The 18,176-nt window shown below is 32.5% G+C and overlaps 1 protein-coding gene across 1 annotated transcript in view; it reads right to left on the reverse strand.

Annotated features, from left to right (window-relative positions):
* Nucleotides 1-2,141: 2,141 nt before the first annotated feature.
* LOC129230370 (2',3'-cyclic-nucleotide 3'-phosphodiesterase-like) overlaps nucleotides 2,142-18,176 on the reverse strand; it is a 38,130-nt gene continuing 22,095 nt past the window's right edge. Inside the window, exons 5-7 of the mRNA XM_054864768.1 lie at nucleotides 16,353-16,646; nucleotides 2,323-2,577; nucleotides 2,142-2,153 (exon numbers count right to left, since the gene is read on the reverse strand). Coding sequence (XP_054720743.1) covers nucleotides 2,142-2,153; nucleotides 2,323-2,577; nucleotides 16,353-16,646 — 561 coding nt within the window. The remainder of the gene's footprint in view (nucleotides 2,154-2,322; nucleotides 2,578-16,352; nucleotides 16,647-18,176) is intronic.

Raw genomic sequence — 18,176 nt, forward strand, 5'->3', positions numbered from 1 at the left:
TTGCTTGATATTTCTATTACAAGAATATTAAAACCAACTGCATCCTTTTCACTTCTCTTACCTCTTTTGAGCCAAAAAGCAAATCATACCTAGATCATTTGCACAGCAAAAATTTAAGGATTCACCACTTGATACCATTTTAATACTATTTAAAAATAATTTTCATTTAGTTTTCTCCCTATCAGCAATTGAGCTGGTTCTATATAAATAAAACAAAGAATTTGGTGCATGTTTGCATATCAATCGCTTCCTGACCACACGAAAAGGTCCAGAAGTACAAAATCTGGTCATAGATACCTTGAAACCACTCAAGAGAAGATGACAGATGGGCCTTCATTCATGCATTTGAATGTCAACATTGATAGCTCATGCAAATTGGAGCTGATCGACTGCTGATTGAAATGCACCAAGGGGGTGTGAAACCACTCAGTAAGCAGAACGATGTCAAGTCCTGATGCACCTCAAAGCATTTTTTTTCTTCAAAATTTGAACTTGTTGTATTTAAATTTTAAACCAAAAAAAATGGCAAAAAAACCCTCAATTTATCCAAAGAAATAATCACATTTTGAATTTGCTGCTATTGGAAAGACTGTAAAAAATATCCCATTTTTGCAAAAAGTATCCAAGTTTTTCCAGTCATGCCAAAGCTTGGAGCGCTTCAATTAACAACAAAAAGAGTTATAAGCATTTCTAAGTTTGTAAAACGTAATTTTGAAAAGACATAGGTCATCTTTTCTCTTTGTCACAGCAAGTCAATCATCGTTTAAAAAAAACAAGGAAAAAAGTGAATTACATAGAAACATTTTCATTGTTAAATAAACGCCATCTATTTTTTCTTTTTTATACGGAATATTGTGTTTAGTGAGTGATAAGAGCACCAAGTAAGAAGTTTGCAATTTTAATTTTGAAAAAATAATTTAGAAAAGAATTTGAGCTAAAACATTTTGAATTTTATCACTCCTTCATCATGTAATTTTTCCTTAAAGGGACACCATTTGGTACTGTGTATTAAACCAAATCAACAGCAACGATATTGCGCAAAATGAAAACACTAAATATACTGATTTGTTACTTTTGAATCTACGATTTTCACACAAGAGTACTTCTTTTATATTTTGCAAGCAATTGCAGATTTGATGGTTAACAATGAAAATTGTTTGATAGACTAGTCCAGCTATATTACCAAAGAACAAATCATTTATAATGCAGTTTAATTGCCATTGGTTTAAAAGCTGTGGCCTGTGTAAAAATTTTCATGCATATGTCCTGAAAAAGGTTGGCCATGAGTGGTTCATTTCTTTTCTAAAAAAAAAAGTTGTTCCTCTCTTCTAATTAACATTTCGCATTTGAATCCTAAGCCAAAGCAGTAACTGCTTACAACATCAAATGTCATTCTCATAAAAGAATTAACAGTTCTTATATTAATTCATTTTGACTTTAGGAAAACATCTACAAAATGTGCAAAGGAAAATTTGCAAGCACATAAAAATATTTAGTAGCAGAAAGGTAAATAACAAAACCATTTTTTTTTACAAAATGAGATTAAAATCAAGGTTTTTCCTTCCCTAGAAAAGTAAAATTCTGAAATCTGGTCAATATTTGTTCCAACTTGGCTAAATCTGGCTAAATCTTATGATATAATGAAATACTAAGACAATCAACAGAGAAAAGAGAAAAATATAAGAAATTATAAGAAAACGATGCAAATATTTCTCTTAAATTAAAAATAAATTTAAAAAAAAAAGCATCAAGATTAAGTAAGTAAATAATAATTAAGTTAGTAAATCATTTTAACTTAACAACAACACAATAGAATATGAAATGAATAGTAAACATATATTGCAACATATCACAGACAAATTGCATAACAAACAAAGCATATACAGATACATGTATGTTATAAGTTCCAGCCATGAAAGCAAGAAATAAAATAGACCTTGAATTACATAGTAAAGCATTGGTGGGGTAAATCATCTGTATTCAGAATACTTGACATAGAAAATAGGGAAATACTACTCTAAATAAAGCTCTTCTTAAACACCAGTTAAAAATTAATAATAATAATAAAGAAAATTAAAATATATATCAAATATAAAGCCCTGTAAATATACTTTTGACAGATAATATTTTTCGCATTGTGACTAAACAAATATCTGAAGGTAAAAAACAAATAGTATAAGATCCTTTTTCCATATCACAGGTAGCTCTTAGATCACTATCCTTTAAAGATTGTATTATATGAATAAAACTCTCTTGAAATTTATAAGGGGAAAAATCCTTTTCTTCTTTCTCGGCAATATGAATAAAACTGCAGTTACCTACTGAAATATTTTTAACATCAATACTTTCCTTAAAGCAAGGTTTAGAAGAGCTTGAAAGCTGCTGAAGTGGGACAGTTTTACTATACTCTTTCAAGTTTGCATTTGCATCAACATTCATTTTACGTAAACTAGAACTGATTTGGTCCGCATCAGACTTTTCCGGACGTGGTTCATCAGGTACATCTGTTTTGCTGCTCTGTCTAAAAATGAGCTTTTTCACGTCTTCATCTATGTGCACAAGAGCTAAAATATCTGACTGAGTAAAAACAAAAGCAAATATCTGAATTTCAAAGCATTGGCCATTATACCCTTTGACCTGCAAGAGAGATCCAACACAAAATCAAGGCTTACTCACATACATGATCAGTTCAAGTGACTAATATAAAAAAAACATGACTAAATACATGCATATTGAAGTAAAGTAGAACGTCAAAAATTTGAACCATCTAAAATCCGAACAAACTTCCATAAAGAATCCCCCTAAATAAACTGCTTGTTAAGTTGGATGGGTGGTTGTCAAAATATTAGACATTTTTATTCATTTTCTTGTCTTTCCAGTGCCAAGGGTACTGTATTAATTGTATTTGCTTATTTTCATGTGAGGGGATTCTCCATATCTTGACGCTACACATATAAATGCAACATCCCTAATTCTTTCACCACTCTGGCAAACACGGAGTGAATGTCCTACACGGAGTGAATGAGAGTGAACTTCGCGGTTATCAGTTAATCTAGAAGTGAAAAGAGCATTTTCATCCAAAAGAAAAACTGTTCATACGAATAGACTGTTGCAACAACATTTTTTAGGAATTTTTTCAATGAATTTCGTCGAACATTCTAACGAAACTATGCAAATGGAATAGAACTTCACTGAAGTGCTATTTAAGTGGTGGATGTCCGTTCACTGATCTTTTCTTCTGCTTTGATGCTCCCTCCATAATTTCTGATTGGTGGGCTTGCTGCCCCTGTTGTTCTCCAGGCTCCAGATGCTTACCTGACTTGAGATGGATTGACAGCGATGTCTGTTTGCTGATGTTGGGTGTCAGGGCGGTCAGCCTTCCATGTTCCTGGTAGTTGGTTTGAAGTAGTCAAATCCTGGAAATACTGGTGTCAAGATTGAATAAAGCTACAGGACTGTTCCACTGATAGGGACTTTGTGGGAGCACCAGTGGTATAATTTTTTCCTTGTGTTAGAGTTTCTGCAATATTTTTGTTAGATTGCAGGATGTTTTCATTTAGGATTCTATACATACTTTGAAGCTGTAAAATGTTTATTAACATGTTGTATTTATTTGAATTAAATAAATGTTAATGATTTATTTAAACATGTTTCATAGTTTGGCTCAAATCAAAATACATTTCTGAGGTCCATTAAAATTTAGTTACTTTTTTCTAACAGTGACATGGTGGTAAGGCGTTGGTCTTCTGTGCCATTGTCTCCGGTTCTGACCCGCGGTGGCTAGTCAGTGGATTTTCCCGATGCAAAAATAATTGACAGCGTCCATGTCGTATGATGATTATGCAGCGTATAAAAGATCTTTTGGGTATTCGTTTGACTTTGAATACCCTAAGCAAAATCCCTAGCGCAGTTTTGCATTGAAGAGAGCCCAGGTGCCTCCCTCTGTTGGGAAACTGGGCATTAAAATTTTTTGTGCCATATACATCTGTGCCTTAATGGTAGCACAAGACTGGATGCTGTATCTGCGGATTTCACTGGGTCTGCACTAGGCTTAATACTTACAACATAATTTTGATCTTACTATTTTGCTTTAACATTTCCAAATGAAATGAAAATATTACATTTTTTTTGTGTTGTTTCCATAGAAACTTTGTTTCCTCTCATTTTCAAATCAGAGAATGTAATAAATTAATAATACACTGGTGACATCATAAAATGCATGCATCAATATCCCATCGCTATTTTCCCTGCTAGATTGATTCTGATGGAATCGTCTCAACTTGGCTGATTGCTCATTCCATACATTTTGTGGTCAGACTGTATCTATGTAATAGAAGATGGATATTGTACAGTGAAATCCTGTTACAACAAACTTCAAGGGACTGCAAATTTGTTATAACAGAATTCAAGAAATGTAATAGCAAGTAAATCAAGACCGAAAATTTCACTGAAACAACTATTTCATTGTATTGGTATTTGTTGCAAAGGAATTTCACTGTTTTTGCCATTAAAATGGTATGGATTTTACCACGTGGGAAAAAATAAATTCAGTTTGACAGTGAAAAGTGTTAGTCCCCCCCCCCCCCAAAAAAAAAAAAAAATTTTTTTTTCAGATGAAGCGATGGGAGAATAGTTGCTCAATAAAGAATGTAGAGCAGTGAGTATTGTCCCCCCAGAGCAACAGTAAAATATCTTAGGTTATTTCTGGGATTAGATATCTCACTGTTGGTCTGAGGCTACGATTTAGCATTAATTTAACTTTGTCTAAAGCCAGTGTATTTTTCTGAAGTTCATTCAATTATCTTTGTTTAATTACTGCATAGGAGTTGGTTAAACCAACGGGCTAGGTGTATGAATCTGGTATTCAAGGAAATTTGCGTAAGGGAAGTATCTGGTTTATTGATGTGTGGAGTAAAGGTAAACGTGATTCGATTGCTAGGGATGGCCTGCATCTGAGTTCTACAGGGGACAAAATGGTCAGTGGTTTAGTTTTAGAGGCTTCAGAATGAAAAAACTAAGTTGAAATGGGAGGGATGGTTTAAGGAGCAGAATTCGAAAGGGTACTAACTATTGGGATTTTAGTACAAACCAAAATAGGGTGGATAATAAGAGAAAAGATTTTAACAGTTGGGATTCAAATAATCGCACAGCATTAAATGAAAGTAAGATGGGCTTACTTAAAGTTTTTTATACTAATGCTCATAGTATTAGAAACAAGATGAAAGAATTGAAAAGCACAATAGACAAGAGGTTGGATATTACTGGAGTTACCAAGACATGGGCTACCAAAAATGATGCTGATTTATGATCTATTGCTGGGTATAACTTGTTTAGACAAGATAGAGTAGGTTAAAGAGGTGGTGGGGTTTTATTTTATGTCAGAGACACCTTAACTTGCAATGAATTGGTAATTAATGATAAATCTAATGAGATTGATATGATTTGGCTGAAGTTGATGAGCAATAAGGGCAAAAAAATACGTTTAGAGAACATTTATTAGCCACTCAACTTAAGCCAGGGTTCAGATCAACAGATGTTTAGTATTATTAGTGACATTTCATGCAAGGGGTCAGTCATCATAATGGGAGATTTTAATTTTCCAGGAATTGATTCGAATAATTTTTACCAAAGTAATAGCAGAGAAGAGCAATTTTTGAAAGTAATTGGTGATTGTTTCTTAGATCAAATTGTAATTCAGGGTACTCAGAAGGATGTGATTTTGGATCTAGTTTTCAGTGACATGGAAGGTTCTGTTCAAGGGTTATGTGTAGGGGAACACATTGGAGATAGTGACCACAACAGTACTAGGTTTGGGATTAAATTTGATATGCACAAAGTAGAGAATTATAGGTTTGTGCCCAATTTCAGAAATACTGATTTTGTTTCACTTAGGCAAAGTTTGAAAGCAGTTTTTTCTTCCGGTTTGGACAATAGCGATGTGAATCTTCAGTGGGCAGAGTTTAAGGAAAATCTAGCTAAAACAGTTGGGGATCATATTCCCTTTAGAAGAAAGGGTGTCAACACTAAAATTTGGCCGATGTGGTTCTCCAGGGAAACTAAAGACGCTCTAAATTACAAGAAAGCCGCTTTTCATAGGTCTAAAGAAACTGGTCACTGTGCAGATAGGTTCCAATATTGTAAGGCAAGGCGTAAATTTAAGTATTTGGTATGGATTCAGAAAAGAGAGTTGGAGCAAAGACTGGCAGATAACATAGAGAGATGTTTCCTAAGAGGTTTTTTTTGCGTACGCTAATTCGGGGAAAGTTCGAAATAGTCATATTGGGCCACTGGTTGAAGAGCATGGAATTTCAATTCGGGACAATAGTGATATTGCTAACTGTGCTTCTTTTTAACGATAACTGTATCTTAACAGTTGACATCAGCAAGATACAAGCTATAGTACAGCTTAAGGACTTTGTATTTTCCAGGGATGATGTTTTACTTCATTTGAAAAAATTAAAGTGACTAAGGATCCAGTGTCAGATAACATTTATCCAAAAATTTTAGTTGAATGTGCAGAGGAATTAGCAGATGTAATTGTAAATATTTTCAATGCTTCTTATAACTCGGGGACAGTGCCTCAATAGTTTGCAAAATTTTTGAAACATTGATAAAAATTAAGATAGTAAATTTTTTAGAGACTAATAATCTATTGACTAGTTTTCAGTACGGTTTCAGGAAAGGTTCAGGTCTTGTGCAACTAATTTATTACATTTCTACGACAAAGTTACCATGGCACAGACAAGAAGAAGTCTGTAGATGTTGTTTACATTGATTTTCAAAAAGCTTTTGATAAGGTACCGCATGTTGCTCTACTTAGCAAATTAGCTTATATAGGAATAGGAGGGAAAATTTTCATTTGGGTAAAAAATTGGCTGATCGGAAGGAAATAAAGGGTAGTAAGGGGAAATTATTCTAAATGGAGTGAGGTTTTAAGCGGGGTTCCTCAGGGATCAGTGTTAGGGCCTGTTTTTTTTTTTTTTTTTTATGAACGATATTCATAAAAATATTTCTGGGAACATGAATTATTTTGCTAATGATGTCAAAGTTATGGGGATTGTAGAAACTGAAAAACAAGCAAATTAGCTGCAAGAGGATCTAGATCATATTACGGAGTGGACTGATAAATGGGCTATTGCTGTTAATGTTGGGAAATGTCAAGTGCTATATTTAGGGCATGGAAATAAGTACAAATTATTATTTGGAAGGTTCAGTCATTAGTCAGGCAGAAAAAGTTACTGATCTACCTATAATAACAATTAATTCAGATTTTTGACGTTCTACGGTACTAATAAACATACTCTGCAGCTTTTAACCTTTTTGAAAATTTAAATAAAAATTTTGCTTAATGGAAAGCATTTCTTATTGATGAAAATGTCCACTGCCTTCAGTTATATATTAAATAGAAGAGCTATTAAATAAAATATACAAAAAACTGAAACAGATAACAGAATATTAACAAGCTTCGTACCATAAAAATTTAATCATATTTAGCAAAATTTGCATTTTATGCCATTTTATCCCCAGCCAGGCGAGTGACGTTGTCTAAATTGCTGTCCGACGTCTGCGTACGAGAATTTCTAAGGCTTTGCGCTACCGGAAAACATTGACTGAACCTGACAGTTTTTTTTTCTATCTCATTTTTAGTTCGACCGAAAAAATAGAATAGACATTTCTCCGGAAGAAATGTCTTAAGTCAGCTCATTTTGACTTAAGTATATTAACTCTAAAAAGAAAATTAAAGATCGTTTACAAAACAAGTCTGGGTATCCTGTAGTATTTAGTAGCTATCAAGAGTAGATATTGAATAATATCAGAGAAAAAAAAAATCCACCCAATCCATTAAATTGAGGGGTTTTCATTCTTTCTAATGTTTAAATAATGAGCATTTCATTTGGTTTTAGTTGTATAGTTAGATTATGTTTCCATTTGAGAAATTATGCTTGCATAAAAATATGATTTTATGTATACGTTCATTTTATATTAATTTATACAATTAATTTGCAATTTATATAAATAGTTTGCTCACTAGAATGTACGCTTTGAGTTTATTTTTCATAATCATTGGTACTTCTTGATACCACCACCTGTTTTATAGCTTTTTCTAATGGATTTGTTGAGTGGGACCAAGTAGCCCCAGCGCGGGACTACTTGAACCCAATTTTTAAATTATAAAAAAAATATAAAGAGTTAAAATTGTTGTTTAAAAAAGGCTTTAGGTGGTAGCAGAACGTATGAAAAGTGGTAAAAACAAGGTTATCAGTTCACATTATGGGTTTAACAAACCATTCAGTGTAAAACTCGCAAAAAGAATGAAATTTACGGTATTTGGGAAAATTTGAAAATTCTGGAAAAATTAAAAATGCAAGAAAATTTTCCGCCAAAAAATGAGGGAAATAAACGGATTTCAAGAAACAAAAAGAAAAAGCGAAAATCCAATGAAAAATAAGCATCTCTGCTTTACATAACTTTTTTCCTTTCTGTAAATAGGGCTTTTTTGTCACATCATTTGTGCTACAGCGTAAAAAGCGATGAAGTTCTTTCATGAGTCATTCCTAGTACATTTTGAAAATCGTGTTTTTTTTTTTTTTTTTTTTTTTAATGTGTTTTAATAAATACATCCAAATTTTTCCAGGGTGGAACCATGAATGGTGAATGGATCAGCAGAACCAGCAAATAATGGGGGAACATTTTTGCAATTTGTGCTAAAATTTTGCTTTAAAATGTTATCACTTAAGTTTTAAGGGAGTTTTATAATAGCTTATTTTCAAGATAATTGCACAAACTGAATTATGAAAAGCAATTTGGCAAAAAATGTTTTTTCACAAATTTCAAAATTTAAATAATTTTGAGATAGTGTATTTTCAATGAAATTTTCTAAAAAATTTCAGAATGGGAACATAAAGGGATCAGCAGTTGCAACAAATAATGTAGGAACCTTCATTGAAATGTTTCACTAAGATTTTTTAGTGACAGTAACTGCTAATCCCTTCATAGTCCCACTCTGGTAAGTTTTAGATGTATTCATTAAAAATCATATTATTTCAAAAATGTCAAAAGACACTGCCACTAAAAGGTTTGAAGAATTTTTTCCTCGAAAATTGTTTAAGTTACGCTTTAAATTACAGTACATTTATTTCTTCTTCAAACGAGCTTTTTATGCAACTCTGTATCTCCCATAAAATTTGAGCTATAACATTCTGAAACAAAATTATAGCAAACATGGCAAAAACTTCCCACCTTTGTTCGCACTAACTGCTGAGCCATTTATGGTTTCACTCTGAAAAATTCTGGATGTATTTCTTTTTAATTTATTTAAAATTAAAAAGTTTTTAAAAAAATTTAAACAACAATTTTTTTTAATTTTGAATTTTCAAACTTAATCATTTGTGCGGTTTTTTTTTTTTTTTTTTGAAAATTATTTCAGTTGTACATCAAATGAAAATGCATATAATTGTCTTCCAAATGAGCTATTATACAAATGTGTAGCTACCAAAGAACTAAAGTAAAAAAAATTTAAAGCACAGTCGGCAAGTTTAAAAAAAAAAAACAATAATAATAAAAGTGGTTTCTTTTTTTTTATGAATTCCCAAAATTAATCACTCATCAATCATGAATGACACAGATTTTTTTAAGAAATATATCTAAATTTAAAATGTCAAAAAGTAGGATTTCTAAGAGTTTCATGAAAATATGAGATAGGCCTTCTTGATTTTACATGGAATGACTCCAGGTTTCGAAAATATCATATTTTCAAAAATATCCGATATTTTGATATACATTGGATGTTTTAAATAAGCGCAAACCCAAGTCTTTAAATAGTAGCAGCATCGTTAAATTACTGTTGGTTATTTTTTAAAATATTATTATACTGTATAATGCAATGAATTGGTCATAAATGATAAACCCTCTGTTGATGATATCGTTTGACTGGAGTTCAGCGATAAGGGCAAAAAATTGCGTTTGGGAACATTTAAAGGCCACCTAATTCAAACCAGGGACAAGATGAACAGATGTGAACTTAAGAGGATGTGATTTTGGATCTAGTTTTCTGTGACGGAGAAAGTTCTGTTCAGGGGTTGTGTACAAGAGATCATATTGGAGATAGTGATCATAACAGTATTAGGTTTTGGATTAAATTTATGTACAAAGATGAAAATTTTAGCTTTGTACACCATTTCAGAAATACTGATTTTGTTGCACTTGAAAGAGGTATTTTCTTCAGGATTGGAAAATAGAAATGTAGACTTGCGATGGACGAAATTTAAGGAAAACTAGCAAAACAGTTAAGGATTATGTTCTTTTTAAAAGAAAGGGTGTTAATACTAAAACTTGCCCCATGTGGTTCTCCAGAGAGATTAAAGAAGCTTTAAGTTATAAGCAAGTCGCTGTTCGACATTGAAAAGAAACTGGTCAGGGTGCAGATAGGCTCTAGTATTGTAAGGCAAGGCATAATTTTAAATATTTGGTACAGATTCAGAAAAGGGAACTGGAGCAAGGCTAGCACAAAACATTGAGAGGAATTCTCAAAGATTTTTTACTTACACTTATAGTGGGAAAGTTCGAAATAGTCAAATTGGGCCACTGGTTGAGTATGGAAATTTAAATCAAAACGGTACATTGCAAATGTTCTTTAAAACTTTTTTTCCAGTGTGTTTAATGATAACTTTAATTCAATAGTTGACATTAGCAAGACTCAAGCTGTTATACAACTTGAGGATTTTGTGTTTTTGAGGGAGGAGGTTTTTTTTCATTTGAATAAAATTAAAGCAACTAAAGCTGCAGCACCAGACAATATTTATCCAAAAATTTTAGTTGCATGTGCAGAGGTAATAGTGTATGCTATTTTAAATATTTTCATTGCTTTTTATAACTCAGGGACAGTGCCAGAGGACTGGAAGATGGCTAACATAATGTCGCTCTTAAGAAAGTGTCTAAAAGTAATGCAGGGAATTATAGACATGTATAAGTCTGACTTCGGTGGTTTGTAAGAGTTTCGAAACTTGGATCAAAATCAAGATTATGAATTTCTTAGAGACTAATATCAACGGTATTCTATAACATTCGTTGATATTAGGCTAGGCTGCAGTATGGTTTCAGGAAAAGCAAATCATGAACTACTAATTTATTGCATTTCTATGACAAGGTTACCTTGATTTTAGATAACGAAAAGTGTGTGGATGTTGTTTATATTGATTTTCAAAAAGCTTTCGAAAAGGTACCGCATGTTGCTCTTCTCAGCAAACTATCTGACATAGGAATAGGAGGAAAAACTTTACTTTGGGTTAGAAATTGGCTGACTGGAAAGAAACAAAGAGTAGTTGTGAGAGGAAATCATTCTAAATGGAGTGATGTTTTGAGTGGGGTTCCTCAGAGATCAGTTTTAGGGCCTATTTTGTTTATTATTTTTATGAATGACATTCATGAAAATATTTCTGGAAACATGAATTGTATTGTTGTAAAAGTTATGGGAATTGTAGAAAGTGAAAAACAAGTAAAACAGCTTCAAGAGTAAGTGCAAGATTCAGTGGATTTATTCACCTTATTTATTGTAGATTTCTAAAATGTTCTTAATGAAACCGAAACAACGCTAGATATTTCAATCTCATTTTAAAAAATATTTTTTGAATATTCCATTATACATATTTAAAACTTCTCTATCCTGAAAACAAATAGTAGGTAGCTGTTTTAGTTTATTTTAACTTCATTTTTAAAAATGTATAACATTATGTAGGAAACTGCGCCGATTTCTTAACATGGGTCAAAATGACCCCCACCGCATTTCTAGGTATACAAAAACTGCCGTAATTCTAGTGTTATTAATTAATTGATAATATTAATATGACCGATACATATATAATATTTACGTAGCAAATATCGTAGTTTGAAAAACAAACATCGAAAATATCATGATATTCTCAAAATAAACATTGCATATATATGATATAAGAGGGCAAATCATAAAGTCTTTGCGCCTTTTTTTTTTTTTTTTTTGCCAAAAAAAGGTACATACAGGCATTTAAATATACGTAGCATACTACGTAACTTACACTACTTCTCCACATACTCACCACACCGGTTCAGACATTTGTCCCATCGCAGCACTAAATTAGAGAGCCCCTTACGGTAGAATTCTTCCGGCTGCCTGTGGGATCACCGTCGGACCGCGTTCTTGACTTCTGTCCTGCCAGAAACTTTTTCAATAGATCGAAATCATAAAAATCACTAGGGGCAAGGTCTGGACTGCAGGTGCAATACCCTGTGAATTGCTATGGACTTTTGTCCTTTGCTCTATACAAAATGAATAACACTTTGCTGCTCATAAGCTGTGGATATCTGAAGAACAACCGTCATCTTAAATGACTGATAGCAGCTCCACTCATCCGAGCAAACGCAGATACGGCTGGTATGCTTCGAGGAACGGTCACTCCTGGGAAGGTATATGTTTGCTTTGTATTCACAACCGTACTTTGGCTAGAAAAAATAGGTGCAAAGACTTTTGATTTGCCCTCGTATATTGGTAGACCCTAAATGTCTCCCAAAGCAAAAATTAATTTATCTCTTAATTCATTCTCTCTTAATTCCTCTTAATAAATATATCCTTATTTTGAACAAATGTTAATTTTGTGATTTATATTTATGCTTACACAAATAGCAAGGAAAAGCCCTTGCATTTATGTGTATTTTAAAAGTATTCAGTAACTGTAATTTGGGTTTGTGAGAGGAAAAGTGGAGTTAGTAAGGAGCAGGATAGCATCTTTAAGCAGGGCCCAACTACGATTTTTGAAGACGTAGAGCATAGACTTTATTTGTGCACGACATTTACCAGATTTTTTCCTTTCATGGTAACATATATATATCTATATATATATATAAGAGCGACGATGTTTGTTTCTTTGTTTGTGCTCGATAGCCAGAAGACCCCATAGCACCTACAGCCCTGAAACTTGGTACAAGAATTCGAACATACTCCGCGGATCTGCATCTCGAAGCCCCAATTCTAAATTTCGAATTAGTTTTTTTATAATTAATTAATTAATTAAGCTAAAAATTCACATGTTTCACCAAATTGGTAGTTGAAAAAATACCCCCCCCCCCCCAACATTAAATATTGTTGGAAAGGCTTTTTTTTTCTGAACAAGAAGGTGTTTGTTCCATTTCTCTCACTTAATTAGAACCAGACATATAAGCGATTCTAACTGAGCTATTTTCAAGGCTACTCTCTTTCGAGAAAAAGCTATAACACTATGTCCACTTTCCAGACAATATTCAACTATAACACTAGGTCCATTTTCCAGAGAATTTTTCAATTACTTTCCTTTTAAACATTTTGGAGGAAGTTGCCTTTGTTGCTTATGAATATTTTACTGTTATTACCTTATTTCAAATTTATTGTGCGTATGGTAATTGATTTTCTTTTCAATTAGAAAGTCGCTTGGCAAATTTGGCAATGAGTCACGGAGTTTCTTACATTTGAAAGATACCACAAATGTAAGTTTGATGTAATTTGTTTTTCTTTAATTCAACGGATTTTCTTTAAATTTTTAGCACAGGCATCGCTGTGCGAGTACTGCTAGTATATATAATGAGGAAAATATTCAATGAGGAAAAATACTTTTATTTAATTAACTGAAATACATTCTAAGTGCTTGTAAGTTAAGTGCAATGTATAGAAAATGAGAAACATTTTTAAGAGGTACAAAAATTTAAAAAATACAAGAGAGCTATAATGCTAAAATAGATAATTCACAAAATAGTAAAATCTTCACATACATTGACTCACAAACACTGCAAAATGTCATGATAATACTGAAAACCAAAAATAATAATAATAGTAATGTACTGAGACATAGAAAAGGAAGGAGGTAGGTTCTTTCAAATAAGTAGAAAATGATCACATAGCATAAATAAAATAGGATTTTGTACACAAAAAAAAGCATATTTTACATATCTTCAAATATGGCTTAATACTATGGCACTTTTTCTAGCACAGTAATTGTGTAATATTTGCTTGATATTTCTATTACAAGAATATTAAAACCAACTGCATCCTTTTCACTTCTCTTACCTCTTTTGAGCCAAAAAGCAAATCATACCTAGATCATTTGCACAGCAAAAATTTAAGGATTCACCACTTGATACCATTTTAATACTATTTAAAAATAATTTTCATTTAGTTTTCTCCCTATCAGCAATTGAGCTGGTTCTATATAAATAAAACAAAGAATTTGGTGCATGTTTGCATATCAATCGCTTCCTGACCACACGAAAAGGTCCAGAAGTACAAAATCTGGTCATAGATACCTTGAAACCACTCAAGAGAAGATGACAGATGGGCCTTCATTCATGCATTTGAATGTCAACATTGATAGCTCATGCAAATTGGAGCTGATCGACTGCTGATTGAAATGCACCAAGGGGGTGTGAAACCACTCAGTAAGCAGAACGATGTCAAGTCCTGATGCACCTCAAAGCATTTTTTTTCTTCAAAATTTGAACTTGTTGTATTTAAATTTTAAACCAAAAAAAATGGCAAAAAAACCCTCAATTTATCCAAAGAAATAATCACATTTTGAATTTGCTGCTATTGGAAAGACTGTAAAAAATATCCCATTTTTGCAAAAAGTATCCAAGTTTTTCCAGTCATGCCAAAGCTTGGAGCGCTTCAATTAACAACAAAAAGAGTTATAAGCATTTCTAAGTTTGTAAAACGTAATTTTGAAAAGACATAGGTCATCTTTTCTCTTTGTCACAGCAAGTCAATCATCGTTTAAAAAAAACAAGGAAAAAAGTGAATTACATAGAAACATTTTCATTGTTAAATAAACGCCATCTATTTTTTCTTTTTTATACGGAATATTGTGTTTAGTGAGTGATAAGAGCACCAAGTAAGAAGTTTGCAATTTTAATTTTGAAAAAATAATTTAGAAAAGAATTTGAGCTAAAACATTTTGAATTTTATCACTCCTTCATCATGTAATTTTTCCTTAAAGGGACACCATTTGGTACTGTGTATTAAACCAAATCAACAGCAACGATATTGCGCAAAATGAAAACACTAAATATACTGATTTGTTACTTTTGAATCTACGATTTTCACACAAGAGTACTTCTTTTATATTTTGCAAGCAATTGCAGATTTGATGGTTAACAATGAAAATTGTTTGATAGACTAGTCCAGCTATATTACCAAAGAACAAATCATTTATAATGCAGTTTAATTGCCATTGGTTTAAAAGCTGTGGCCTGTGTAAAAATTTTCATGCATATGTCCTGAAAAAGGTTGGCCATGAGTGGTTCATTTCTTTTCTAAAAAAAAAAGTTGTTCCTCTCTTCTAATTAACATTTCGCATTTGAATCCTAAGCCAAAGCAGTAACTGCTTACAACATCAAATGTCATTCTCATAAAAGAATTAACAGTTCTTATATTAATTCATTTTGACTTTAGGAAAACATCTACAAAATGTGCAAAGGAAAATTTGCAAGCACATAAAAATATTTAGTAGCAGAAAGGTAAATAACAAAACCATTTTTTTTTACAAAATGAGATTAAAATCAAGGTTTTTCCTTCCCTAGAAAAGTAAAATTCTGAAATCTGGTCAATATTTGTTCCAACTTGGCTAAATCTGGCTAAATCTTATGATATAATGAAATACTAAGACAATCAACAGAGAAAAGAGAAAAATATAAGAAATTATAAGAAAACGATGCAAATATTTCTCTTAAATTAAAAATAAATTTAAAAAAAAAAGCATCAAGATTAAGTAAGTAAATAATAATTAAGTTAGTAAATCATTTTAACTTAACAACAACACAATAGAATATGAAATGAATAGTAAACATATATTGCAACATATCACAGACAAATTGCATAACAAACAAAGCATATACAGATACATGTATGTTATAAGTTCCAGCCATGAAAGCAAGAAATAAAATAGACCTTGAATTACATAGTAAAGCATTGGTGGGGTAAATCATCTGTATTCAGAATACTTGACATAGAAAATAGGGAAATACTACTCTAAATAAAGCTCTTCTTAAACACCAGTTAAAAATTAATAATAATAATAAAGAAAATTAAAATATATATCAAATATAAAGCCCTGTAAATATACTTTTGACAGATAATATTTTTCGCATTGTGACTAAACAAATATCTGAAGGTAAAAAACAAATAGTATAAGATCCTTTTTCCATATCACAGGTAGCTCTTAGATCACTATCCTTTAAAGATTGTATTATATGAATAAAACTCTCTTGAAATTTATAAGGGGAAAAATCCTTTTCTTCTTTCTCGGCAATATGAATAAAACTGCAGTTACCTACTGAAATATTTTTAACATCAATACTTTCCTTAAAGCAAGGTTTAGAAGAGCTTGAAAGCTGCTGAAGTGGGGGACAGTTTTACTATACTCTTTCAAGTTTGCATTTGCATCAACATTCATTTTACGTAAACTAGAACTGATTTGGTCCGCATCAGACTTTTCCGGACGTGGTTCATCAGGTACATCTGTTTTGCTGCTCTGTCTAAAAATGAGCTTTTTCACGTCTTCATCTATGTGCACAAGAGCTAAAATATCTGACTGAGTAAAAACAAAAGCAAATATCTGAATTTCAAAGCATTGGCCATTATACCCTTTGACCTGCAAGAGAGATCCAACACAAAATCAAGGCTTACTCACATACATGATCAGTTCAAGTGACTAATATAAAAAAAACATGACTAAATACATGCATATTGAAGTAAAGTAGAACGTCAAAAATTTGAACCATCTAAAATCCGAACAAACTTCCATAAAGAATCCCCCTAAATAAACTGCTTGTTAAGTTGGATGGGTGGTTGTCAAAATATTAGACATTTTTATTCATTTTCTTGTCTTTCCAGTGCCAAGGGTACTGTATTAATTGTATTTGCTTATTTTCATGTGAGGGGATTCTCCATATCTTGACGCTACACATATAAATGCAACATCCCTAATTCTTTCACCACTCTGGCAAACACGGAGTGAATGTCCTACACGGAGTGAATGAGAGTGAACTTCGCGGTTATCAGTTAATCTAGAAGTGAAAAGAGCATTTTCATCCAAAAGAAAAACTGTTCATACGAATAGACTGTTGCAACAACATTTTTTAGGAATTTTTTCAATGAATTTCGTCGAACATTCTAACGAAACTATGCAAATGGAATAGAACTTCACTGAAGTGCTATTTAAGTGGTGGATGTCCGTTCACTGATCTTTTCTTCTGCTTTGATGCTCCCTCCATAATTTCTGATTGGTGGGCTTGCTGCCCCTGTTGTTCTCCAGGCTCCAGATGCTTACCTGACTTGAGATGGATTGACAGCGATGTCTGTTTGCTGATGTTGGGTGTCAGGGCGGTCAGCCTTCCATGTTCCTGGTAGTTGGTTTGAAGTAGTCAAATCCTGGAAATACTGGTGTCAAGATTGAATAAAGCTACAGGACTGTTCCACTGATAGGGACTTTGTGGGAGCACCAGTGGTATAATTTTTTCCTTGTGTTAGAGTTTCTGCAATATTTTTGTTAGATTGCAGGATGTTTTCATTTAGGATTCTATACATACTTTGAAGCTGTAAAATGTTTATTAACATGTTGTATTTATTTGAATTAAATAAATGTTAATGATTTATTTAAACATGTTTCATAGTTTGGCTCAAATCAAAATACATTTCTGAGGTCCATTAAAATTTAGTTACTTTTTTCTAACAGTGACATGGTGGTAAGGCGTTGGTCTTCTGTGCCATTGTCTCCGGTTCTGACCCGCGGTGGCTAGTCAGTGGATTTTCCCGATGCAAAAATAATTGACAGCGTCCATGTCGTATGATGATTATGCAGCGTATAAAAGATCTTTTGGGTATTCGTTTGACTTTGAATACCCTAAGCAAAATCCCTAGCGCAGTTTTGCATTGAAGAGAGCCCAGGTGCCTCCCTCTGTTGGGAAACTGGGCATTAAAATTTTTTGTGCCATATACATCTGTGCCTTAATGGTAGCACAAGACTGGATGCTGTATCTGCGGATTTCACTGGGTCTGCACTAGGCTTAATACTTACAACATAATTTTGATCTTACTATTTTGCTTTAACATTTCCAAATGAAATGAAAATATTACATTTTTTTTGTGTTGTTTCCATAGAAACTTTGTTTCCTCTCATTTT

This window comes from Uloborus diversus, chromosome 9, assembly GCF_026930045.1.
Source record: "Uloborus diversus isolate 005 chromosome 9, Udiv.v.3.1, whole genome shotgun sequence".
Classification (NCBI taxonomy): Eukaryota; Metazoa; Arthropoda; class Arachnida; order Araneae; family Uloboridae; genus Uloborus; species Uloborus diversus.